General features: G+C 43.1%; 1 protein-coding gene across 5 annotated transcripts in view; it reads right to left on the bottom strand.

Moving 5' to 3' along the window:
* The window catches only part of DGKH (diacylglycerol kinase eta), a 588,450-nt gene that overhangs the window by 240,537 nt on the left and 321,442 nt on the right, over positions 1-26,471 (bottom strand). For all 5 annotated transcript variants that reach the window (XM_082244880.1, XM_082244879.1, XM_082244881.1 and 2 more), the window contains 6 exons: positions 21,737-21,843; positions 20,694-20,819; positions 14,679-14,781; positions 12,933-13,095; positions 12,667-12,775; positions 7,097-7,236 (listed from right to left, as the gene is read on the bottom strand). In XM_082244880.1, coding sequence (XP_082101006.1) covers positions 7,097-7,236; positions 12,667-12,775; positions 12,933-13,095; positions 14,679-14,781; positions 20,694-20,819; positions 21,737-21,843 — 748 coding nt within the window. The remainder of the gene's footprint in view (positions 1-7,096; positions 7,237-12,666; positions 12,776-12,932; positions 13,096-14,678; positions 14,782-20,693; positions 20,820-21,736; positions 21,844-26,471) is intronic.

The following is a 26,471-nucleotide window of genomic DNA, read 5'->3' as shown; positions in this document are numbered from 1 at the left end:
ACCACTATGAATAAAGTGTCCAGTGCATCATATGTGTCTTCCTATTGAATGTGCAATACTAAAGGATAATACAACTATATAAATGATAAATACTTGTGCTGAACTGTGAAAAAAAGTGGATACAAAATAAGTGAGAGTTGGTATGATAAGAAAATGGGATAAAATATGAATTATAAAAACTAGATAAAAGGGGTGAAATGTACAAAATATAAAAATAAATGTGTAAAATGTAAAAAATATAAAAAAGTGGATTCACTTCAATCTACAGCCGTAAAATACAAAAACATCAAGTATGACTTAAATGAGGTGCACAATAGGTAGATAAATATTATAGCAGCATTAATACAAAAATAAGTCCATTACACCTAAGAGAGAACAAATAGTCCCACAATGCAAGAAAATTTCCTAAAAAACTTGGCAGAAAAGGTGACTTGAGTGCAGGTGTTCTGATGATAAATATTAAAGGTGCTCAGGTATATGGTGACCGTTCAGTGCTCCCCGCACCCCTTGGACCGCACTCACCAGAGCTATGTACCCCTGCAGGGGTATCAGGCCTTGACTATAATCCTGGATCTCCTCCACTGACCATCAAAGTGGTTGGGTGGTCCGATTATCTACCAGACTCTTGTGAACCCGGTTCCTTGGTGTTAGGGTCCGAAGGTGTACCGATATATGGGGGAAGAAGGCTCACATAGAGTAGTACTGCTTAGTTTTAAAATACTTTATTGTATATCAAAATTAGGTACTCACAAAGGGAATAGAGGGTAGTGGCATAGAAAGCAATAGTAGCGCACTTTCGGGACGCCGTGCGTTCCACAGGGCGGATGTGCGTTCCACTAAGGCGGATGTGACGCGTGAGCGTCATCGCGTCACATCCGCCTTAGTGGAACGCACATCCGCCCTGTGGAACGCACGGCGTCCCGGAAGTGCGCTACTATTGCTTTCTATGCCACTACCCTCTATTCCCTTTGTGGGTACCTAATTTTGATATACAATAAAGTATTTTAAAACTAAGCAGTACTACTCTATGTGAGCCTTCTTCCCCCATATATCGGTACACCTTCGGACCCTAACACCAAGGAACCGGGTTCACAAGAGTCGGGTAGATAATCGGACCACCCAACCACTTTGATGGTCAGTGGAGGAGATCCAGGATTATAGTCAAGGCCTGATACCCCTGCAGGGGTACATAGCTCTGGTGAGTGCGGTCCAAGGGGTGCGGGGAGCACTGAACGGTCACCATATACCTGAGCACCTTTAATATTTATCATCAGAACACCTGCACTCAAGTCACCTTTTCTGCCAAGTTTTTTAGGAAATTTTCTTGCATTGTGGGACTATTTGTTCTCTCTTAGGTGTAATGGACTTATTTTTGTATTAATGCTGCTATAATATTTATCTACCTATTGTGCACCTCATTTAAGTCATACTTGATGTTTTTGTATTTTACGGCTGTAGATTGAAGTGAATCCACTTTTTTATATTTTTTACATTTTACACATTTATTTTTATATTTTGTACATTTCACCCCTTTTATCTAGTTTTTATAATTCATATTTTATCCCATTTTCTTATCATACCAACTCTCACTTATTTTGTATCCACTTTTTTTCACAGTTCAGCACAAGTATTTATCATTTATATAGTTGTATTATCCTTTAGTATTGCACATTCAATAGGAAGACACATATGATGCACTGGACACTTTATTCATAGTGGTGATTTATATTGTATATACCTATAACACTTATTTTTTGGACATATAGAAACATCAGCACTTTTTGGCAGCGCCATACACCTTCCCCCTCCTTTTTCTTCATTCTCACTATATTCTTAGTAATATAGTATAAAGGTGGGCTGCAGCCAACATTAAATACTAGGAATCTAGAATTATCCTAAGCGCGGATTTTTTACATTTCAGCATTGTCTTCATACTGTGCTATTTTTTCCTCCATCTCCTCTCTTAAATCCACAAATGTTGGGGTTCTCCCTAATGGCAGCCGCCAAAGGCTCCAGCTCCACTGCTAGGGCAAACAAGAGCAGAGACAGGGACATTCCTGTCTTGTGCCTCTATGAATTTCAAATGAGGGTGAGATCATATTATTTATCCTAATACGAGCAATTGGAGCCCTATAGAGCAGCTTGATTCATGATATAAAAAATATTACCTAAATTAAATTCCTCTAGTATTAGCCATAAATATTGCATTGCACGCTATCGAACGCCTTAGCAGCATCCAGCAAAAGAAAAGCTCTATGCCCCTGGTTATCTGTAAGGATCTGCATATTGAGATATAACCTACATGTATTATTTGCTGTAGAGCGATTGGGTATAAACCTCGACTGGTCAGGGTGAGCAATCTTGCCGACAACCCTAGACAGAAGCATTGCAAGGACTTTAGTAAGTCATTTCAAATCTGTCGTCAAAAGTGAGATAGGTCTTTATGATCAGGGTCCTTCCCAGGCTTCAGGGCAGGACAACCACCACTGCCTCATACATAGACTGTGGTAGGGAGCCCTGCTCCTGTTCATCTATGAGTGTCTGAAGAAGCTCTGGCAAAAGAACTCCACTCAATTTTTGTAAAGCTCTATCGGGATTCCATCAATACCAGGGGCTTTAGTATTAAGGAATGTAGCCATTGCACTTTGCAATTCCTCTAGGGCAATGGGCGCATTTAATTGTTTTTTTGTCTGTTTTATTTAGGCCCTGTTCACACCTGAGCGTTTTTCAGCTCGTAAAACGCTCATCTCTGAAGTCTCCAAACCCCTAAAAGCAAAATCCCATTCATTTCAATGGCCCCTGTTCACATATGAGCGTTTTGTTGCCTGAAGCAAAACACCTGAAGCTCAATAAAGTACATGAGTTTATTTTTTGGCAAATTACAGGCGTTTTTGTTAGATGTCAATGCCTGCCTACAAACACCTGCATAAAACGCCTAAAAAAAAAGCTTGAAAAAACACCGGAAAACTATACGCTCAGGTGAGAATGGAGCCTAAATGCCCTTACACACGATAAGAAAATTAGAAGTAAAATTTCGTCCGACAAACGACCTGCTGATTTTCGGATTGTTAGTATAGTGCTTTCGACAGCCGATTACGAATTTTCGTACGACAAAAACTGGATGTGCAGGCTATAAAATTTTTATCGTTTGGAAACACAACGTCCGTCTTTCGTTTAATTAGTACAGTTTTTGTCTGAAAAAAATCATAAGAGCAAGACTAAGCATGCTCTGAAACTAAAGAAAACATACAAAACAATTCAACACATGACATCACTTCTGAAGTTCAATTCTGTCGCATGAGAATTTTAGTATGAAAGTAACCTCTTCGCTTTCCATATGAGAGTAGCATGCAACAAAACAAACTAAAGAAAATTTGTCTGATAATCTGATCGTGTGTACGAGGCTTAAGACTAGGGAGAGGAATTCAATCCAAAAATGCCATCAACTCTGCTTTATATTAGGACACTATTGATGAATAAACATCCATAAAGTAGGATCGAAATCCCTGCATAATTGAAGGGATATCAGTAACAACATGCCCTGTACAATCTAGTATCCTATGTATGACTGAGGATGGCCGCTGCGCTTTAGATATCACGGACAGCATATGCCCTGTCTTTTCCCCTTCCTCAAAAAATGCCTGCGATGTAAAGAACCGCTTATTATCTGCTTGTTGGTGTTGTATCGCATGATACAATTTCTGTGCAGTAAGCCATTTGATTTTGTTGTCAGTGGTAGGCATTTGTATAAATTCCCATTCAGCTTTATCTACCGCCATACTAGCATCCACTGTCCATTGTCTATTACTTGTCTTAATGGCTGATATCTCTTGTATGTATAGACCTCTAATAAATGCCTTGAACGCATCCCATACAATCGCTGAAGTGGTTGAGTGCCTGTTGTCAGTCAAACAATTCTCCATTTGATTCCGCATATGCTCTATATTAGTAAATAATGAGAGCCAAAAGGGGTTTAACTTCCAACAGGTAGAAAGATTAACTGTGGGTAAACTTAAAAGTAAGTGGACCAGTGAATGAACAGACAATCCCCTCGGAAGATATGAGACTTCTGGCTCAAAGGGTATGGTCAACTCAGAACCCAGCGCCAAATCAATACAGGAGAGAGTGGAATGAGTCAAAGAGTGACAGGTGAATCGAGCTTCAAGCGGGTGTTTACAACTCCACAAATCCACAAGACCCACTTCAGATATAAATTTGGCAAAGGGTGTGAGCAACCTAGGACCCTGAGAACAGTATTTTTTGTGCAAATCAAGGGATGAGTCAAGGACATTGTTAAAATCTCCTAATGCCATTACAGGAATTTGCGGGTGTTTAGCTATAAACCGAGACAGGCACTCTAGTACTTCCATAGCAAAGGGTGGAGGTGTGTGTATATGTAGGTACGTATGTGTGTGTGTGTATATATATATATATAATATATATATATTTGCTATTATACATTTACAAGAGTCCCATGTACCCATCTTCCCATTACTTGACTGTGGCAGGAAGGTACTCCCCCCCCCCCCCCGGTTATACCCTTACTCTCTCCCCCCACCCTTCAACCTGGAAACAGTAGGGTCCACCATTGGTGGACTAGTCCACTTTTTTAAAAGCGACTCCTCAAAGGGGTAACGTACAGCAAAACATTTGGGGACCACAAAGGGTAATTTTGGTTGTTCCCATTCCTTACAGAAAAACCTGTCAAAATAAGGCACATAGGGAAACACCTTTAGAGTACGATGTGACTTGTGCGTACCAAATGACACAGCCACATCAGTGGCTACATCAGCCACATTCTCCATTGTTAAAGTCTCCATATAGAGGAATCTTCCTCACTATCGGATGGATCAGGGGCATCGGGCCAAGAATCAGATGCGACAGCCTGGGTTCATTCCCAGGTCAACTTTCCTTTTTTCTTGCCTTAGAATCAGATGAGGCAGACTGAGCAGGGGAAGGCGGGGTACGCTTCCTCCTGGGCCTTTGCCCACATGCCACTTCCACCCAGGACACTAAGGACTTCAGGTCCGCTGTCAGTGCAACCATGGGAAGCTGGGGTTTCAAAGCTAAAGGATCCTCCAAGGCTCAGGGTACCTATCAGCAGAGAGAGATAACCAGGACCCCCAAAGACTCACCCTACCGATCGAAGGAGCGCAGAGAATTCAAATCCAGCATCATCATGGACGCTATCCCTGTTCAAATGTCCTGGGCACAGGAAGAGGAACCTAAGGAGGAAGAGGGGAAGCTTCTGTATCCCCACTAGGCTTCAGCTGTCTCCAGCATCTCCCAGGCTAAAGGAAAATGGCCCCTGTGACATCATCTGGCTACACAAACATGGCTGCCAACCGGAGACCAGCTAGACTAAGGGAAAATGGACATCAGCTACAAACACTGAAGCATGCTGCCGGGATCTTTCCTGTACCCTCTGCAATGCTGCACCCTCTGCAAGGGGACTCCTCCCCCCCCCCCCGAAGGTAGGACACGTTTAGGGGAGACTCTGCTGTGCACTCTTCACCAGTCTCTGCACTGGGATCCCCCTGCACTATACCCACACTGTAAACAGCAGGGCATGCACCAGGGGTCTCTTACACTGGGACCCCTCCAGCCTATCAGGGGACACACACACTCTCTCAGGACCCTTACAGAGTTGGAATAGCGGGGGAGACCCCAGGGGTGTCTGCTGCATTTGCTGCCCTGGGATCCCCACCATACTCTAGGCCCAAACAGGGGGGAACGGGAGTGGGGGAAGACCAGCTTAGTGAGGGATTTAGGGATGGGAGAAGGGAACCTGCAGGCAGGTCCGATCATTCCTGGAGGTTACCTGCGTCCACCCCAAAGAAAACCACCAGAAGGGGAGAGGGGGGACTGTAAATACCCTTCCACGGTGTGGGTAATGCTTCATACAGAACTCTTTGCCACCAAAGTAGAGGAGCTGTTGACCAAGGGACCGCTGTGACTCAGACCCAGGCCCAGTCATATGCGACCCTGCGAGACATTAAACTCGCAGGCCAGCCACTGTCCATGAGGCCGTCACGGCCGATCTAGAGCGTAGCTATATTCTGCATGCACTCGCTGGCTGGGCTGAGGGGGACCACTAAATCTAGATTATCCAGCCCGTCGCTCAGCCCGGCAGTTGATTGTAGATCTCCCCAAGAGAAAACAAAAAAAATGTAAGGAAGGAGTAAATTGCTAGGACCAGAGATCCCAGCTGGGAGCCTAGGTCCTGACTAGACAGATTAAAACAAATTACCTAGAGCAGAGAGGGGGGGTTATATACCAGGTGAGGACGGTCCATGGGCGTACCCAGGTGTTTTGTTCCGCCTAGTCCTACGTCTGGAGGAGGCAATATAACCCACTAGGTATTATTTATGGGGCGCTGTGTCCATCGATGAACGAAAGAAGAATAGGTGTTTTAACTTACTGTAAAGTCCCTTTCTTGGACAAAGACAAAACAAAGCTGTAAGGACCACTCAGTATAACCCCTCCCACTCCCAGCAGGCCTCAAGTTTCATTAGCAAGCAATAGTGGGAGTGGAAAATTTGTGTCACTGTACAGCAGTGGTGTGCGTTGTGCTGCTTTACAGTTAATTAATACTGTCCTGTTCATTGTAAAAAAAAAAAAAAAACAGCAGGACTACATTTTTTGCAGCTCACTGCATCGCCTCTTCAGTGTGCATTGAGGGGTGAAAATAACACAAAGATAACAATTGTTTTCTGTGTGATCTAGCGGTGGCTGGCATTTTTCCAGTGCTAAAAAAAACACCAGTCGACGCGATATATGTGAACAGGCATTAATGAAAAAAACAAAAAATAAAAAGCCATTCAAAGAGTTTGCTCATTTAACAGAACATCTCAAAGATTTAAGTTTTACAGACAGCAGATTTCAAACATACAATGCTGGAAATAGATTGCATAGAAAGGTTAAACTGTTCTAAGCTAAGCATGTCCATTTAAAGCTTAAGAGTCGCTCTTATCCTTTCAAGGGCACGCAGTATATGATTTTAAGGCATAAGGTCTTTTTAGAAATATATATCTGGCATGTGGTGTTGCAAACATCATTTATTTTAGTGTAACTTTAAAATACTAAGTCAATTTACCGATCCAGCATCTTTGTACTTGCACGTTCCAATTTTTCTAGGATCTGAGGAAGTTGTGTATCATCATCACAGGAGCCACCCCAGCCGAGAACCCGTGCCAAGTCATTTCCAGTACCCAATGGAAGAACCCCCAGCTGACACTACATTTGCAAAAACAGAATGAAAAAAATGTGGACACGATAAGTATATAAAATTTAATCATTCAATAGAGAGACCTTAGATTGCTCACAACCATGTAGGAAATAATGAACTGGTAACCTGATGAAATCGGTTTGTGGTAACAAACCAAAACACTGGAAAACCTGTATTGCCTCTATTGCCATCTCTCACCTTTATTACCCTATATTTATAAGGAATTAGGTTGCAAATCATTATGCAGTTATTTTCACATCAAAATAAATCAATTTAATACTTTCAGAGAAACATTAAATTTCGCTGAAACATTTTGAGAGAAAGTTTCAGAGAAAAATATGTAGTTTCAAAATTATTTTTAATGGAATAATACATTACTTGATCACAGTACTATGCAGCCATCCCATACAAAAAATTGTACCTTGCATCTACTTATCTTATATATACAGTAATATTTTTACACAGGAACATGCACACATGTGACAGTCTCCAAAAATAAGCCCCACAACATAATAATAAAAAGAAGAAATGGGATTTTTGTACTTACCATAAAATCCTATTCACTGAGTTCATCGACGGACACAGCGCTAAATAAATCATAACTAGTGGGTTTATATTGCCTCCTCCAGGAGTAGGACTAGGCAGAACAAAAAACACCTGGCTACGCCCATGGGCTGTCCCCAGCTGGTACATAACCCCCCTCTCTGCTCTAGGTAAGCAGTTTGTAAGCAAGCAGTATTAGAAGCATCAGAACTCCATAGAGGGGTGGGTGTTGAGTCCGTTGGTGAACTCAGAGAAGTGTATTTTATGGTAAGTACAAAAATCTGATTTGCCCTTTCGTTCATCAACGGACACAGCGCTCCATAAATCATAACTAGTGGGATGTCCAAAAGCAGTGCCAAAAGGAAAATGAGGGGTAGGGAAAATAAAACATAAGAGCCCTTAACCAGGACACAGGAGCGTTAACCGGTTCACAGGAGCCCCGTCTGAAAAATAAAGGTTTACCTCCCTAGCGGTATTCCCGAGTGTGGCTCGGGGTTAATATAGTGTACCAAAAATCGATAACCCCGAGCCACACTCGGGATTACCCCAGAATGAAACCCACCTTCCCCTGCAATCCCCCTCTGTCTCCCCGCTGTATGCACGGCCAATGCTGGCACCTGTCTTCCAGTTCCCTTCCCTGGGAGCGTTGCGACGCAAGGGGGGGGGGGGGTGTAACCGGCGGCAAATTCAAAAAGTAAATAAAATTACATGACATGATACAAAGTTGTTATCCTAAAAGCGTACTTTTTGCGCAAAAGCGCTTTTAGATTAACTGGAAAACAGCAAATCAGAGTTACTTGAAGAACTGAGCGATAGCGATTCGTGGGAAAATTTGTCATCAGGTACGGAAAGTGACGAACACAGCGACGATTCGGAAACTGAGCTTAGCGATGTGCGGACTTGGTGCTCTATTGACTGCGGTACGGATCAGGCAGTGCCCTCAAGATTCCCATTTACAGGAGCACCTAGTATAAAAGTTGATGTTGACCATGACAACCCCTTGGCATACCTCCAATTATTTTTGACCGATGAGGTTATTGAAAAAATTGTTACCGAGACCAACCGGTACAAAGACCAACAATGCGCTACGCATCGGAGGTTTGCAAGATGCAGATTCATGTGGACTTTATTTGGAAAGTTGCAGAACAAATCTGAGTCACCAAACACCATCAATGGCTGTGAACAGATCTGGACGTCGTGCTGTTGGCGTTGGCAACCCGGAATGCCTGACTGGTCATCACTTCATGGACTACATCCCACCAACTGAGAAAAAGTCAGCACCTACAAGGATGTGAGTGGTTTGTTGCTCAAAATGAGATGAAGGAAAATAGGAAAAGAAACCAGATACTATTGTCTCGATTGTGACTTTGGACTTTGTGCAGTCCCATGTTTCAAAATATTTCATACCCGAGATGTTTACTTAACCTTTATTACAGCGACTAGTAATATCGCACCCCTTGTTTGTACATATTTCAGTGTTTTTGGTTTGATATTATTGAATAAAATGTTTTATTATTATATTATAATTTATGATTTCGTGTTTCAAACTTTATCATACCCGGGATGTCTACTAGACTCTTGTTTGGAAAGAATTAGGTGGGTTATTCCTAAGAATTACAGGCCTAAAATATAAAACAAAATATTTCCATGCAAAATAATGTACCGCTTTTAGCATAAAAATTCTGACATAATAATCAAACCGCCAGGGAGGTTAAAGGAAAAACACCCCTTAAGAGGGAACAGCCCCTCTTAAAAAGCAGTCTGCAAATCTTTGCAGCCAAAAGAAGCATCAGCAGATGCCAAAGTATCCACCCTATAGAATTTTGTGAAGGTATGCATCAACGACCAAGTGGCCGCCTTGCAAACTTGCGAAGCCTGATGACAGAAGACCCAAGAGCACTCAGCGCCCCAGTAGAATGCACCCTGACAGGGAAAGGTGGAATCTGACCTTTAATGGAATAGGCCTGGGTCACTGTCTATCTGATCCATCTGCAGATGGTAGCCAAAGAACCGGCCACCCCTTTCTTGGTCAGTCCGTAACCACAAAAAGCGAGTCTGACCTCCGAAAGGACTCAGTAGCTGCCAGACACACCCGAATCGCACAAACCACATCCAAGGTATGCAAAGAAAATTCCTTGTGATGAGCTGCCTTGGGACACGAGGAAGGCAACACAATGCCCTCATTCAATTGGAAGTCAGAGACAACTTTGGGCAGGAATGATGGACAGGGATGAAGAACCACTTTATCCCTATGGACCACTAAATAGGGACTGCGATAGGATATTGCCGCTAATTCCGATACCCTGCGGGCCGAGGTAATAGCCACCAAGAATGCCACCTTCTGGAATAACGCAGGCAAGGGAATCTCCCGAATATTCTCAAATCAAGGTTTCGGGAGAACCAAAAGCACTTAATTTAAATCCCATGGTGGCAAAAGAGACAGTACAGGTGGAGCCACATGTCTAACCCCCTGAATGAAGGTACGAACTAAAGAGTGCGTGGCAAGAGGTCGCTGAAAGAAGATTGCAAGGCAGACACTTGGCCCTTGATGGTATTCAGGGCCAACTTCTGATCAACGTCCAGTTGAAGAAACGATAAGATCTGAGCCACAGAAAGGAATCAAGGATGAGCGCAATCGACTCAAACCAAGAAATGTATGCTTTACACGTATGATGGTATCTCTTGCTAAAAAGAGGACTTCCTCGCTTTCACCATAGTAGGAATCACTGATCCAGACAAACCTCTATCCCTCAGCACCAGGCTTTCAATAGCTAAGCCATTAAAACCAGTGACTGTAAAGCAGGATGGTAGATTAGTCCTTGGGATAACTGGTCTTCTCTGAGAGGAAGCCCCAAAGGGATGTTTACGCCCACCAGGATAATTGGAAGATCCTCACTCTTGATTCCTCGCAGGAATTGCAGAAAAAGCCTGTGGCGTCAGCCATAGGAACCCGTGATCACGCCACGAACCTCAGTATCCTCCTGTGGAGCCGAACCTGCTGAAGAGGTTGCATGTAGGACTGTGCAAACATTACTGTCTTGAATGTGGATACCACCAGACTCAGAACCTGTATCCAAATCGGGAGAGAAAACTGTCTGTGTGACAGCAGCCGGTGAATCACGGCCTGTGGTTCCTGAAATTTGTCCAGAGGAAGGACCACCCTGGTCAGAATTAAAATCAGACCTAGGTAATAAATTCCCTAGATAGGAATTGGGGGAACCTTAGTTAGTTCAGACATCACCTGAACCTTTGCAGGATTTCGCCGATCTCCTTGATGCTCACCAAAGAAGTCCACAGGGCCGGAAACCAGCAAAGATTTCCCCACACCCCAATAACGGGTGAGGGCAGACTTTCATACTGAAGGGGTCTTGTCTGTGGGTCCAGGGAAGCTAGATCTAGGCTTACCAGAACAAGGTTGCTTGGAACCTCCTGGGGAAGATCTGAAAGATCTATTTCCCTTATCCTCAGTTCCAGAAGCACGAATGGGCTGAGAAGGAGGACCCCCCCGTCTGCGGCGAGGCTCCTTCCCTTTCATGGATTGTGGAAGGAAGGTTATCTTCCCCCCCATAATACCCTTATTGATGTCATCCCGGGTAGCCCCAAACAGGCGATCACCTTGAAAGTGCAGATCAATGAGAGTTTTCTTAGAGGCTTGGTCTGCGAACCAATTCTTAAGCCACAGCAGGCATCTAATCACCACTGCTGAAACAAAGTTTGGACAGCACAGGAGCTGTATCCAAAGCTGCATCACAAATAAACTGCAGCCCAAGGACCAACTGCTCCGCTAACTCAACATAAGCAGTGGGGACCTGCCTCAGAATCAGATGAGGCAGACTGAGCAGGGGAAGGCGGGGGACGCTTCCTTCTAGGCCTTTGCCCACACCCCACTTCCACCCGGGACACTAAGGACTGCAGGACCGCTGTCAGTGCAAACTCGGGGGTCTCTGCTGCATTCTCTGCCCTGGGACCCCCACCAGACTCCAGGTCCAAACAGATGGGAAAGGAAGTGGGGGAAGCCCAGCTCAGTGAGGGATTTAAGAATGGGAGGAGGGAATCTGTAGGTTGGTCTGACCATCCCTGGAGGTTACCCGCCCCAAAGAAAAAGGGGATAGAGGGGAGTGTACTTGCCTTTCCATGGGGCGGGTAATGCTTCAAACAGCACTCCTCGCCACCGAAGTAGAGGAGCTGCCAGCCAAGGGACCACTGCGACCCAGACCCAAGCCTGGACGCATGCGACCCTGCGAGATGTTTAACTCACGGGCCAGCCTCTGTCCGTAACGATATGTCGCGGCTGACCTAGCGCGTAGCTGTGGTTTGCACTCGCTTGCTGGCTGGACTGGGGGGACCACTGGAGCTAAATTATCCAGCCTGACACCCAGCCCGGCAGTTGATTGTAGATCTCGAGAGAGAGGGAAAAAAAAAAAAAGGATGTAAAGAAGGAGAATGTTACACGGACCAGAGATCCCAGCCGGGAGCCTAGGTCCTTACTCCAAACTAGACAGATTGAAACTGAATACCTAGACCAGGGGGGTTATATACCAGCTGGGGACGGCCTATGGGTGTAGCCATGTGTTTTTTGTTCTGCCTAGTCCTACTACTGGAGGAGGCAATATAAACCCACTAGTTACGATTTATGGAGTGCTGTGTCAGTTGATGAACGAAAGAGAAAGTACTATTTTAAACTATGATGTAGAAAAAAGTTAAATGTAGGGCACACCAAGCTACACAAACATGTTTGAACTGCATGCATTTAAACATTTGTTGATGTAAATGGGTCCATTTCAATGGTTGGGCTTTATTAAATAAACGGTCAGTTAAGGGTAAACATGCTACTAATATAGTCATTGAGAGGAGTTTTGCTTTTTCTATCAGTTACAGATATTTTACATACTAACCTGTTTATGTAAGCTTAGCTTATCTATCTCAGACAAAACCCAGCCAACACTTCCATCTCCTCCACACACAAGAATTCGGAAATTATCAAACTTCTGAAATAATCGTAAACTAAAATAAAAAGAAATTACCGATTTAAGCCAATAAATCCTTATGCGACAATTAAAGAATAATTTAAGTCAAATTAAAATATACACAAAAAGCAGCTTTTTAAAACAACAAAATATACCACAACCAAATCACTTCCTGGTTGCTCAAGCGTCCTCACCCTAAATGAGGTCCTCCATTCATCAAGTCAAACACCTGAGCAGGATTTAGCAACTGCTTGAATCTCCGGAGGAATTTCACACCCTGATTGTCTCCACTTTTGGAATTAACAAATACAAGCAGTGGACTGGCACAAGAGGGGGGGCAGGTTGCTTTCCAAAACCCTGTCAAAAAAAAAGTGTAGATTTAGCAAAACCACACTGCATGTATGCAAACACCTTTTTTTATAGAATGTAGACTTAGGTCACAACCCCCTGCATCTTCAAAAAACTGACTTTTCATATCCTGAGATACTGTACAAAACACTAAACAGACATAAAAAAATATACTGTATATATTATATAACTATTACTTCTTAAAAGTAATACTTCTGCAGCAGTGAAGAAACTACAAATTATAAAAAACAATGACAACTTCTGCTTGCTGAAACTTTTAGTTCCACGGTTCCTACAAAGTTACTGGTTAAGCAAATAATACTTTCAAAAACGTGAAAACATTAACATTTTTAATGAAAAGGTATACAGAGAGATACATTGCATTGAATATCCTTTGTATGGGTTACTGTAGTTTGTAAAGTACAGGAAGTCATAGCAAACTGGTGTTGGGAAGACTGCATTCGCAGAAGACCAGGTAGTCTGGACCATCAGAGTGACAGTGAATACCCAGTATTTTATAGATTTGAATACTTTCTACATTTGTCAGATAGGAGCTTACATGCACACAGTATGGAATGACAAACATTAAGTTTTTTAGTTTCTCCAAGAGCCAGAAAGTCAAACTCAATTTGGCTACAGAGTACTAGGCAGTCCATAGAAAGAAGAATCTTCCCTACAGAGATATTTTATTCTGACAGCAGGGAGACTTCCCCTGCCATCAGAATACACTGATCAGCCATGCAGGCTATAAGCCTGTTGTGATGATCGAGCGGGGAAAATCAGTTATGGCAGTTGTACAGAATTAGATCAGTAGATTGACTTCTGCACAACCACAGTGCCCATACATGGATCCAGATTCGGCCATTTCTGCTGAACCAGTGGAATTTTGAGTCATGTAAAGCCGGTTTTACTGAACCATTACATAGGACATTAAAGAAAAAATGTCTGCCTTAAACATAACGGCAATATTTAATATTTAAGCTGTGTGCAGTCTTCAAAAATCATCTGTAGTACCCAGTGCTGTATCTTGGCCTAGGCCAACAAGGCCCAGGCCTAGGGCGGCACTTTGCAGGGGGGCAGCAAAAAAAAACAGCCTCCTCCCGGTTCCCGCACTAAAAGGGTCTCCGCCGCCTTGCGAAACACTTTTAATATAGCGCCAGTCTTATGGGGTGAATTGGGCCAGAGGGCAGAGTCCAGGAGGCAAATTGGTCTGGCACCCCCATAAAGCAGTCAGTGAAGAGGCTGCACTGATGGGCAGTAATGAGGCGGCACTGATAAGGCTGCACAGATGGGCACTGATGAGGCTGAACGTATGGGAACTGATGAGGCTACGCTGATGGGCACTGATAGACTTGTGGTCTGCGGTTGACAGATGACAGGGCGGGTCGTAAACAGTAAAGGGCATGGCCTTTACAGGAAGGGGTGGGTCATATGTAAATTAGGGGGTGCACAAGTTTAGTCAGGCCTAGGGCAGCACAAAACCTAAATACACCACTGGTAGTACCTTCCTACACTGCAGCATAAAAAAAAGTAAAGAAATAAAAAATAGGCAAAAAAAAAAAACACACAAAGAAATTTCTTTGGATACATACCATCAGAATCTATACTGTTGAGTGCTGTTGGAGGTATTATAGACACCTTGCATAGGCCAAGCGGACACTTTCGAGGGTACTGGTCCCTGCATGCAGTATGTACCTGCAGAACATTTTAATGAAAGTATCAAAGTAAGGGTCCATTTTAATTAACTGCAGCGTGAATAAGAATCTTTATTGTAGCCCATACAAAAAAATAAAAAAATATATAGATCTAGAAAATGCAGCAAGCAGTAGGTGCACTAAATGGGACTTACAGCAGGAGGAATTTTTGCAATGTAGTTTAATCAAAATCAACATTTCGGCAGAGACAGTCCCTCTTTTTCAAGACAAAGTAGTGGCACGCACAGGTATCAACTTCCCTAACCCCTCCTTCAACCAACCCTCAGTGATGCCATCACCAAAATTAAGCACATGTAAAAGAATTAGAAAAAATACAAAAAGTAACAAACAAAATCACAGATTTATCCTACTTCCCTTAAGGATGTGGTTGACCTGGCTTACCAAAAGCAGGCCTGGATGTTTTTGTCGACCTGATTGTGCCACTTGTAGACCTATGATGGTAGGTCCCTACTTCACACTACCCCAATCTGGGAAACCTATATCTATCAAACGCAGACTCACCTGCACCTCAAGCTTTATCTGTATACTTTTTTGCCCTTCCAGTCTCTATTACATGGGAAACCATCATGGCATCACTATTTGTATGTAATGATTTCAGAATAACAAATCATCTATTAGACAAGCAATGGCTTCAGAAGCCACCAACCAGTGAGTGGCCCAACAATTTATTGAACAGCAATACCCAATATCTACCTAACAGTGTATGCTCATTGATCATGACACTGTTCCACCAAGAGGAGGTGACAGACATAAGACTTTATTACAAAGGGAAGGTCAGTGGATCTTTAATCTTGATACATTATCGCTAAGGGGCACAAATGAACAGTTGGTTTAAACCGTTTTCTGTGACTTTCACCCACGGAGGACATGATGGGTGGTTTCATTTTTATGCACTAACCCTGCTCCAGTGAGGATTCCATTGTAAGCCATGGCATTCGACTTCTATGGATACTCAACTAATTATCTTTCATGTGACTCCATTTCCTAAGGCTTGGTGATATGATGGGACATGGAATTGACTGGGGGTTCCCCCACTGACCCCTCCTTTCTGTTTAGTTCTTGCTGTTCATTTTTTTTTTTTTTAATAATATTATTATTATTCTGTTTTCAGATGTTGGATTACTCACAACATGCTTTATTCATATTTATTTTTTCACTTTTTCAGGGGAGGTTTCTGTGTGCTTTTAGGGTGCTTTTTGAATTCTGCATAGCTTCGGTCAAGCATAGCACTCCTGCCTTCCACAGCTTCTCCAACACCAGCAGAGTCTCGGTGTAGCAGAGCACTACCACCACCTTGCACTTCTTCCAGGGCTAGAATTTGGTTCAGTAAAGCAACTTCATACACTGCAAAAAGCAGTGCTCAGAAAATTAGTTGTTCTGAAAAGAGTGGGATACTGGGCCAGATTGAGGCCCCCCAGTCCACAGAGTGCATTCACTCATCCATTCAACTATGGGGGGACAATTGATGTAGGGGGGTACTCTGATGGGGGGAAATTGCTGTAATGGGGCACAGGTTCTGTTTAATCATCCTAATCTAGTGACAGGCTATCGCATACTTGCATTTCCTGTTCACTCCTGTAACGCTTCTGCATTGTCAAACATTACTTCTGGGTTGTGACCCCCTGGTAGAGAAGTGTGCTGAGTGAACAGGGAATACTGGTTTCCTCCATCTCTGTCATACTACTAACAATTTACACCCTGACCTTTTTTTTACTGCACACAGGCTGGATCTGGCCCTGGTGGTATAGTTTTTACTGCCTGTAGGGGCCAGCTGGGGGATAATGGGATTTATGACTTACCGTAAAATCAATTTCTTTGATGTTCATTGACAGAGACAGCTCCTGTCATTCTTGACCATTGGGTTATACTGCCCCCTACAGGAGTAGGCCACTAGGCAGAAAAGAATTCTGGCTACACCCATGGGCAGTCCCAGGGGGTATACTCCCTCTCTCTGCTATAGTCTATCAGTTTTGATACAAGCAGTGTCAGAATTATAACTCCACAGAGGGGTGGGTGCTGTGTCCCTCAAATATCAGAGAAATTAATTTTACGGTAAGTTAAAAATCCCGTTTTCTCTTTCCTTCATTGACGGACACAGCTCCTGTCATTCTTGATGTTTGGAATGTCCCAAAGCAGTGTCAAACATGAGGGATGGGAAAAACAGCAAAAAATTCCCAAGGCTAAACAGTAGCCAACCAGGCGACAGGGGCTTAACCAAAAACAACTGGAGCCCACCTGAAAAAAACAATACAACCTCAAAGAGGATCAGGTCCTCTTAAAAGCAGCCTGCAAAACCTTGCATCCAAAGGGAAGCATCCGCAGATGCCAACACATCCACTTTATAAAACTTGAAAAAAAAATAAAGTGTGCACTGACGACCAGGTGGCCGCCTTGCAAACCTGCGCCACTAAGGCTTGATGACAGAAGACCCAGGAGGCACTAAGCGCCCTAGTAGAGTGCGCCTTGACAGGGAAAGGAGGAACCTGACCCCTGATGGAATAGGCCTGAACTATCGTCTGTCTGATGCATCTATAAATGGTCACAGAGGAAGCGGACAACCCTTTGCGAGGTCCATCCGTGAGCACAAATAGAGAGTCTGACTTCCTGAAAGACTCCGTAGCTGCCAGGTACCCTAATTGCTCAGACCACATCCAAGGCATGCAAGGCAATTTGCTTCAGATGCTTAGGCCTGGGACACAGAGAAGGCAACACAATGTCTTCATTCAAATGAAAGTCATAGACCACCTTAGGAAGGAATGACGGACAGGGGTGAAGCACCACCTTATGCTTTTGAATCATCAAATAAGGTGAACGACAGGACGCCGCCAGTTCCAACACCCTGCCCGTAGAAGTGATAGCCACCAAAAGGCCACCTTTTTGGACAGCGTAAGCAGGGAAATCTCCCAAATGTTTTCAAAGGAAGGCTTCTGGAGAGCTGAACGCACCAAATTAAGATCCTAAGGCGGCAACGGAGCCCGCACTGGAGGAACCAAATTTTGGACACCCTGAAGAAAAAAGTACACACCATGGAGTGTGTGGCCAAAGGTAGTTGGAAAAAGACTGCCAAGGCAGAAACCTGGCCAAATTCTGTTCAACCCCCTGTTGAAGGAGGGCTAAGATCTGAGCCACTGAGAAGGAGTGAGGATGAACCCCAAGAGACTCACACCATGCAATGTACATCTTCCACGTACGATGGTAGATCTTCCTAGAAGTAGATTTCCTAGCTTTAACAACGTATGAATCACTGACCCAGACAAACCTCTATCCTTTTGCACCTGGTGTTCAACAGCCAAGCCGTCAAAGCTAGCAACTGTAAAGCAGGATGGAAGATCGGTCCTTGGGACAGCAGATTCTGCCTGAGAGGGAGCTTCATTAATTGGGCGGGGCCTAACCAGTTTCCAGGCTATTTAGCCAGCCCCTGTCTATTAGCCATCCCAACAGTTTATCAGGCGTGAGCTTGTTTGATTTCTGGTGGGCATACCTTTTGGAATATTCAGGGAAGAGGAGTATCTATCAGCTAGGGAACCATTATATGTTCCAATAGCATTCACTTGGGTTTGGTTCTTTTTATTCTTTTCACTGTGAAGGCATCTGTTTTGTATTACTTCACGGTATTTCATCACCATTTCCAGCACATTAATATGGCACTATTACTTTCATGATGGGTTTCACAGCTTGGGATTCACTCACCAATGGGCCATTCGCTGGCCTCTAACTTCACTATCTCTTGATAATGGACACTTTTTTTTTTTTCATTCACTTATTTTATTAATTACATTTTTGTTTTTTATATGTAATCTACCCTAAGGTAGACGAGCCTAATGAGGTCCACACATCATCTATTGCACCCATGCACAATTCCCCTCTGAAAATGCCCTTTCTTTTTTATACTGTCTACACTTCATACTTTCACTATCAGCTACTCCTGCGTTTATATTGGGTTGTTTTTTGCACTATTACACATGGGGTGTGAGGTTTAGGAGCTTGCCATTCGCTAATGGGAACAATAGCCCCCTCATTGAGCTTTGCTGTTTTCCAACTTTCAGTATTTGTACACCCTGACCACTGTGACAACTTGTCACCTTCTTGGATGTTTGCCTGTCTAGCTGGCCCCCCTCCCCTCCACAGCCCCTGGGGAGAACTACATGGACCGTTTTGGGACATCTTTCGGTTTTCCCTTATCTTCATCTCCAATGGTGAGTCCTATGGGAACCATGAATCTACTTGACTGTTTACCCTGGTTTGGAAGTTCGTTCGGACTATTATACACAATTGTAAGTTTTGGTCTTTCCTCTCCATTTTTTGCCTGCTTCCCTCCCCCCTGTTTTTGTCCCCCTTCCCTCTTCCCCCCTTTTCCTTTGTTATTCTTCCTTTCTGCTCTGATGCCTAACAACTCTGTCTCTAATTTCAGGCATTTATATATGTATCTTCGGAGGAAGCATGCATTGGCTGACGAAACGCGTAAAAGAAATGTATGATATATACATTTAAACCTTGGATTTTCAATCATACTTTGATTTATGTAACTATGGAAACCCATGGATATATTTATGTACGTATGTCTATCAGAATTATTTCAATTGTATGAAAGTGTTTAAAATTTAATACATTTTGTACATTTCATACTTTGTGGTTTGTGTCTTACAAAGTCCCTTGGGCATTTTATTTTTTGTATTCATACATATTGGGACTAAGACACTTTTATGCCCCTCATATGCCAGCTCTCCTCTGTGCAGCTTCCAAGGAACATCGGCAACCAGCTGCATTAGATCGGCGTACCAGGCCCGGCGAGGCCAGTCCAGAGCCACTCAGATGACCATAATCCCTTTTGTCTCGTTCCTGTGTGGGAGTCTGGGCAGAAGCTTGAGAGGAGGGAAGGCGTAAATCAGACGATACTGACCCTGCGGGGCCACCAGCGTGTCTGTGGCGTCTGCCAGAGGATCCCTTGACGAAGCCACAAACTTCTGCACCTTTCTGTTGAGCCGAGATGCCAACAGATCCACTTCGGATCCGGAGACACAGCTGATGAAACACCTCCCGGATGAAGAGACCACTCTCTCCTTGGTCCAACGCATGCCAACTGAGGTAATCCGCCTGCCAATATTACACCCCAGGAATGTGCACGATCTAGAGGAACGAACTGTTCTGCCCACCTTAGAATGCCAGCTACCTCCAGAGCACTTCTTGTGCCCCCTTGGTGATTGACATAAGCCATGGCATTGTTCGATTGAATGTGCACTGGGCATCCCTGAAGCTGATCTGTCCAATGATATGCGCACGTAAAAGTGTGTTTATATAAAAACATACACACACAAAATTATGAAAGTTAGAAAGTGGTTTGAATTAAAAGTAAAAAGGACAAAAAAAAAAATCATAATCAAAACTTGTAAATTAATATTCAAAATAGCCTTTTCCTCTGTTTTTATGAAATTTAGACTTCTACATACAAGCCTCTTAAAAAAAAAACAAATTTGAAGTCAGCAGCTACAAAAACTTCCACTCTGGAAAGATTCACTCTGATCACCTAGGTGGTCAGTGCAGAGTGGGCATCTGCTAAAACTAGGTATGCGCCCCCCAAAAAAAAAAATTAAGAAAAAAACACTCCAAAAGTGGGGAGTGGTTGGGGTGTGTGCTTTATGAGTTAGACATGAGAAGCTTTTTTTTTTTTTTTTTTCTTTTAACTTTAACATGAGCGTTTAGTGTTATAAATCATGTTGTCATGTAATGTGCAAATGGAACTTTTTGAGAACCTAGATAATAAAACATTAACATTCAGGCAAATTGGAAAGCAGTCAAGAGAGACCGAAGTTGTGTTTCGGCACACAATCCATCGATGTGTTGGTAATGTTTCATATCATCATCCAGTAGAAATCATAGTCTGCTTATGCTCACCATTGCTTTACACCAAAGGCACCGCCAATCCTGTAGACGCAAGACACTACCACAGGTTTTGTCACAAACAGCACATTTGGCACTAACAGGAAGGTTTCCCTCTAGCCACTGATGGGGCATTGCTATCTGAAAAGGCAAACATATTAAGAAACATTACCAGATACTAGGTCTGCAACAGAAACGTGACCATAAAAATACAAATAAAACTCTTAGCTATTTTTAGGCGCTTTTAGATTAGTGTATTTGGTCATTATCCTGTTGAAGAACCCCAGACCTTCAACCTAAGACAGAACTTTCTGACCCTGAGCAGTTCCATTCATTCCAGAAATCCATGATAGCCCTAAGATTTCCATGTGCCCTGCACAGAATCAACGCACTCCATGTCAGGCACAGTATATCACCCCCATAACATAGCCAAGCCTCCTCCATGTTTTACAATAGCTACAGTTTTTCAAAAGTGGAATCATCTTGGGCCTTTTTTCTTTTTTTCCGCTCAAAAAGTGACAGATGGTGACAGACACCTTTGTCCCTTGACCTTGGAATTCAGCTTTAACAAATTTGTCCATGTCTGTACCTTTAAAAGCCTGCAAGAGCACCACAGAAACTACAGAGCAGAGTCTGAACTAATTTGCAGGTTTTGATACTTCCCAGTAGTGTTAAAAACTCTCTCTCCCTTCCTACAACCTGCATCTTCCTGTTGGCAAGACAGACTGGGCTATCCAGGATTGTGATGGATCAATAAGAGAATGCGGGTGGGGTGGGCAGTCCCGGTCCAGTCTTTCAAGACTACCAGGAAGATTCCAAATCTTCAGAGATATAATTTTTTAGCCAAAGATTTTTGGGGTCTCATAGTGCCCATGCAGCTCTTATGAGGGAGAGTACCTTAGGGGCATGAACTTTATAACTGTGCTCACTTCAGAAATGCTTTTATTTTTAAACAGGTACTAAAAAGCTAGGGGTTCGAGGTTACATCATTATACTAAGCAATAGGGGTAATGAAAATATATAAAGCTATTAAATTCTTGCAAATGCTCTATACTTACCCCATCCTCATCCTCAATAATATCTTTCCCAATGGAGGCAAGTGTTGTCCATTTGCAGTTATTTGTTGCTCTTACAGCACACCGCTTGTGAGCTTTAAATTTACATACTACAGATAAAAAAAAAAAAAAGTGTAAAAGGCATATTTTCTCATGTGCAAACACAAAATTAATGGGATGGTCCTTATAATAGCATATTAACAGAAACGCAAAAAGAGAAAATAAAACTAAATAGGGAATGCTTATTACAAAATCTGATCCTATAATAACTGTTCTGCATTTTAATTCCTACAATACTAGCAGACGTTTATTTGTATTAGACAATGTAACTTGATTTTTTTTCCAGATCTGCTACATGAGGATTACTCCCTAAAGAGGAACTTTAAGGTTAGCGGTCAAAGGTAAAAGGAGACTGAAGAGACTAAAGTTTAAAAAAAAAAAAAAAAAAACACACAATTTCCAAATGTGAGACAGGGAGAGGGAGAAGGCAGGGGTTGCATTTATTTCTTTTCTTAGGGTAAAGGTCTGCTTTAAAACATAATTCCAGAGTCTGTTTTCCTATAGGCCTTCAGGAAGACAGAAACTTCATAAACTACTTTTCTAACAGGGCGTTTTTTTTGTTTTGTTTTTATTATTGCTTGCACCCATTAACGTTTTCAGAAGAGGCCCTGTAGAGACCCTTTAGGGTTTTTTCACACGAGCGATCCAATCAGATCCGCCTGTCAGTTTTTTAGGCGGACCTGATCAGATCCTCCATACATCCCTATGGAGAAGCGGATGTCAGTGGAGACATCTCCGCTGACACCCGCTGCTATCCGATCTGATCCTGTCCGTGAAACCCAGACGGATGGAAACCCTATTTTCCATCCGTTCAGCGGATCGGATGAGAACGGACAGGCGGTCTGTTCTCATCAGATTCTACCATAGAGGACAGCGGGGAGCTGACAGCAGCACACAGAGCGGAGACGGAGCTGCCAACTGCCTGCTCAGTGGGGATCGAGTCAGCCAGCAGATACGGACAGTGTGAAAGGACCCTTAGAATAAAATGGCGGCATTGCATTTTTTTTTTTTGTGTGATTCTTTTGCAACTGTTCTTGTGAAACACATATTTTCAGGACAAAAATACACTAAAATAAATGTTAGTGCAAATAAAATAGAATCTTAATTTTTTTTAATAAAAAGTTGAAGTTGTGTCTAGTGAATAGATACCAAACATGTCAAGTCTTAAAATTGTGCACGCCCATAAAATTGCAGAAGGCTCTGTAGACAGTCTCCTGTTCATACACAAACTGAAGCATAGTAAACACATTTTACTATGCTTCAGTTCTGAATGAGCACATAATGAGTGATCATTACTGATCACTCACTTTGTTCATTCACAAAAGGAAAGGGCCAGCAAATTACATTTACCGGTCCCTTCCCTCGCTTTCTATCCTGAAGATCTCCCACCTTGTGTGCCTGCAGAAGCTGGCAGAAGAGGACAGGAGAAAAAGGATGGGCTGCAAGGAAATCAAATCCTGGACAGGGTGGTTTGATCAGTGTGGCAATTATAAGAACCAATCCCACTGCTTCTCTCTCCCTGAAAGCTGGCAGGAGGGCGAGGAGGAGAAGCTGGCTTTTATCTACTGCAGGGAAGAGACACAACAGGATTGTTTTTTTTAAGTGCTCCCGACCCGCTGCACAGATCACCCTCTATCCTGCCCACATCCGTTTGCTGCCCGGGCCCCCTGAAGCATGGGCAGGGTCAGATTGCCCAGGCACACCCTAGGTGCACGCCTATATCTGATATATACTTGTCCTGGGGTCAGCAACTTAGAAAGTATCAGTGCCTTTTGTTCAAAGTAACAGGATTCTCTCTCTCTTTTTTTTTTTTCCCCCAACCTCATCTTTAAATTTTGTATGCTTTTTTTTATTTTGTAACAATAATGCTGAGCTTTAGTCCCCTTGTGGTTCCTAAAATACTTGTGGTAGTCTGGTAGAGCCTCTAAGGCTCCTGGATTTACACTCTGGGATATACAGGCCTAAACCTTGCAATCCCCTAATACAAAGCTACACCCCTTCTAATTCAATTGTCAAATGCCAAAGCTTCAATTGGCCTTTCCCATTTTAAAATACAGGGGTTGGTTGTCCAGAACAAGTTAGTGCCAACTTGGACCAAAGTCAAGCTGGTCCTGGAATGCTATATTATATGCTATAGTGGGGCAAAGAAATTGATGACTACTTGACACAACCACAAGGTACTTTCACTTCAGCAGTTTTATTACCTTTGAATCCCCTTCCCTTCTACCTAAAATTCTAGTCGCCTGGCTATCTCTGGCTTCAGAATTTTGAGATGACCCTGAATGAGCATACAGATTGAATAATTTGACTTCATCCTGATTTTCTTAGTCTTTCTGAACAATTGCAGTAGCAGGACATCCAGCGAACTGGTATATTGACAAAGCGGGATCCATAATGGAATTCTCCCCATTTCTTTTAGGTGCTGTAGGTTTACTTACTTGCAGAATCATTTACTGAAAAGTAAGTATTTAAATACCTGACTTTTCTTTGCGTTTACCTGCAATTTTTAAAGCTGTTGGCAAGGTCACTTTTAAAGTAATCAGTCAAAGGGGTTGTTAAGGCAGTGCTCATAATCCCTGCCAGCCCCTCTGCTAGGATAACATGTAGTATACTCTGTATGCCGTTTTGCAAAATTCATCTTCTAAATACATTACATTACAAACATTACAGTTTCCAATCACTGCCAGCCCCTCTGCTAGGATAACATGTACTATACAGTGTATGCTGTTTTGAAAAATTAATCTTCTAAATACCTTATTTCTTCTCCCCGATCAGTGGTCACATGACCGCCCGTCGCACTCTTTCTCAGATGTATGTACTATGGAGGGAGGGGCCGAGATCTACCACTGACAATTGCTGGACGGTCACATCACCTCCCTCTGTAGTGTATACATAGAAGGAAGAGAGTGACGGGCGGTCATGTGACCGCTCATCGGGGAGAGGAAAAAAGGTATTTAGAAGATGAATTTTACAAAACAGCATACAGTGTATACAACATGTTATCCTAGCAGAGGGGCTGGCAGTGATTGGAAACCATAATGTTTGCACTGCTCTGAACAGTGCTAGAAGGGGAGGGAAGGGGCATATCACACACAGAGCATTTCAGGCAGGGAGGGGAGGGGGGGGGAGGAAGACAGAGGAGAACACAGGAGACAGAAAGGAGAGCTGCTGATGACGGAGGAACGTAACCTGACCACGGTTTAAGGACTCAGCAGCCATGATAAACTGTGGTCAGGTGAGGGGGCAGAACCAGGCAGGATCAGCTAGGTATTGCAGGTGATAGAAGGGGCAAATGAAACAGCACAAGCACTGTGCTGTTATTCATGCATTAAAAGAAAGAGGATGTTTTTATTTATTTTTGTTTAAGGGTAACAAACGCTTTAAATTATATACATTGAAACTTTATCCTGGAGAGGATTGATGTGTTCCTGTCTGCATGAAAGTGGCTTTATATTAGAAATCCATGTAGCTAGCTTTGGTGTATTTTATATCATAAGGGCTGCAACTTAAAATGTAGGTATGGCCAAAGCTTTTTTGGCTGTATTTCTCCTAGTATCCTTACTTTTGATCTCCTGTTACCCGGGTGACCTGGAGTCAGCTGATAGTGGGCTTTTGCCTGCCGTCAGCTGATGAGGCAGAGCCATGCTGGGCTCAGGAAGGATCCCAACAATATTGAGTATTGTTGGGATTCACACAATTGCCTGACGGAAAGCTGGTTCCACCTTCTAGTCCCGGTTAACACTATAGTGGTGACAGACATGATTGTATGGCTGAATTCGCATCGGATTCGGACACAATTCGCACAGGACCCTTTTTTGGGTCTGCAGCTGAATCGGTTCGTATGGTGGTGCACACCAAGGCGATCCGATTCATGTCCAAACTGTCAGTTCGCACTGCGATATGCAAACTGATCTGGGGGTGTCGTTAACTTTGTACGGACACCCCCAGCCATTTGCATATGGCAGCGTGAACTGCATGCAATTTGCATGCGATGCAGGAACCCACAGTGGATTCACAGGGTTCCCGCATCGCATATATGTGAACTGCCACTTAGCGTGTGACTAAGAGCCGCAACTAGCCGTGTCTTTCCTCCCCAGCCTGGTGCTTCAGTAAGTGCTGGAGAAGCAGAGTGGAGAGCAGTGACTGACAGGAATTATCAAAATGCTACTTTAAACATTCTATCCAGAACAGACTCCAAATATCTATTGTGTTTAGAAAACTGTACAGATCTACAAGACAGTGAATAAAATTGATGGCGCCAAATGAAAATGGTACCACAGACGTTCGCTTTTCACGTATATCAAAAAGACTGAGAAGCAATTACTTACAATCTGCTAGAGAAAGTGGAGTATTGAAATTGGCTGTACACAGATATTGGCTTTACTGCCTCAGTGATTCCGATATCATCTGATAAACAAGTTCTCTCAAGCATCACCTTGCTGTATTTTTAACTGCTTTAGTTCATTAGTTGAAAACCTACAAGCTTTAATGTATTCTGAAAATATGTTTTATATTCAGTATGCAGATATTTAACCAGTTCAGCTCCGGAAGGTTTTACCCCCTTAATGACAAGGCCATTTTTTGCGATTCTGCACTGCGTTGCTTTAACTGACAATTGCACGGTCATGCACGCCATACCCAAAAACAATGGATGTCCTTTTTTTCCCACAAATAGAGC

Source organism: Pelophylax lessonae (assembly GCF_965119305.1).
Source record: "Pelophylax lessonae genome assembly, chromosome: 2".
NCBI classification, from domain to species: Eukaryota; Metazoa; Chordata; class Amphibia; order Anura; family Ranidae; genus Pelophylax; species Pelophylax lessonae.
This window is presented reverse-complemented; position numbering and strand designations above follow the sequence as displayed.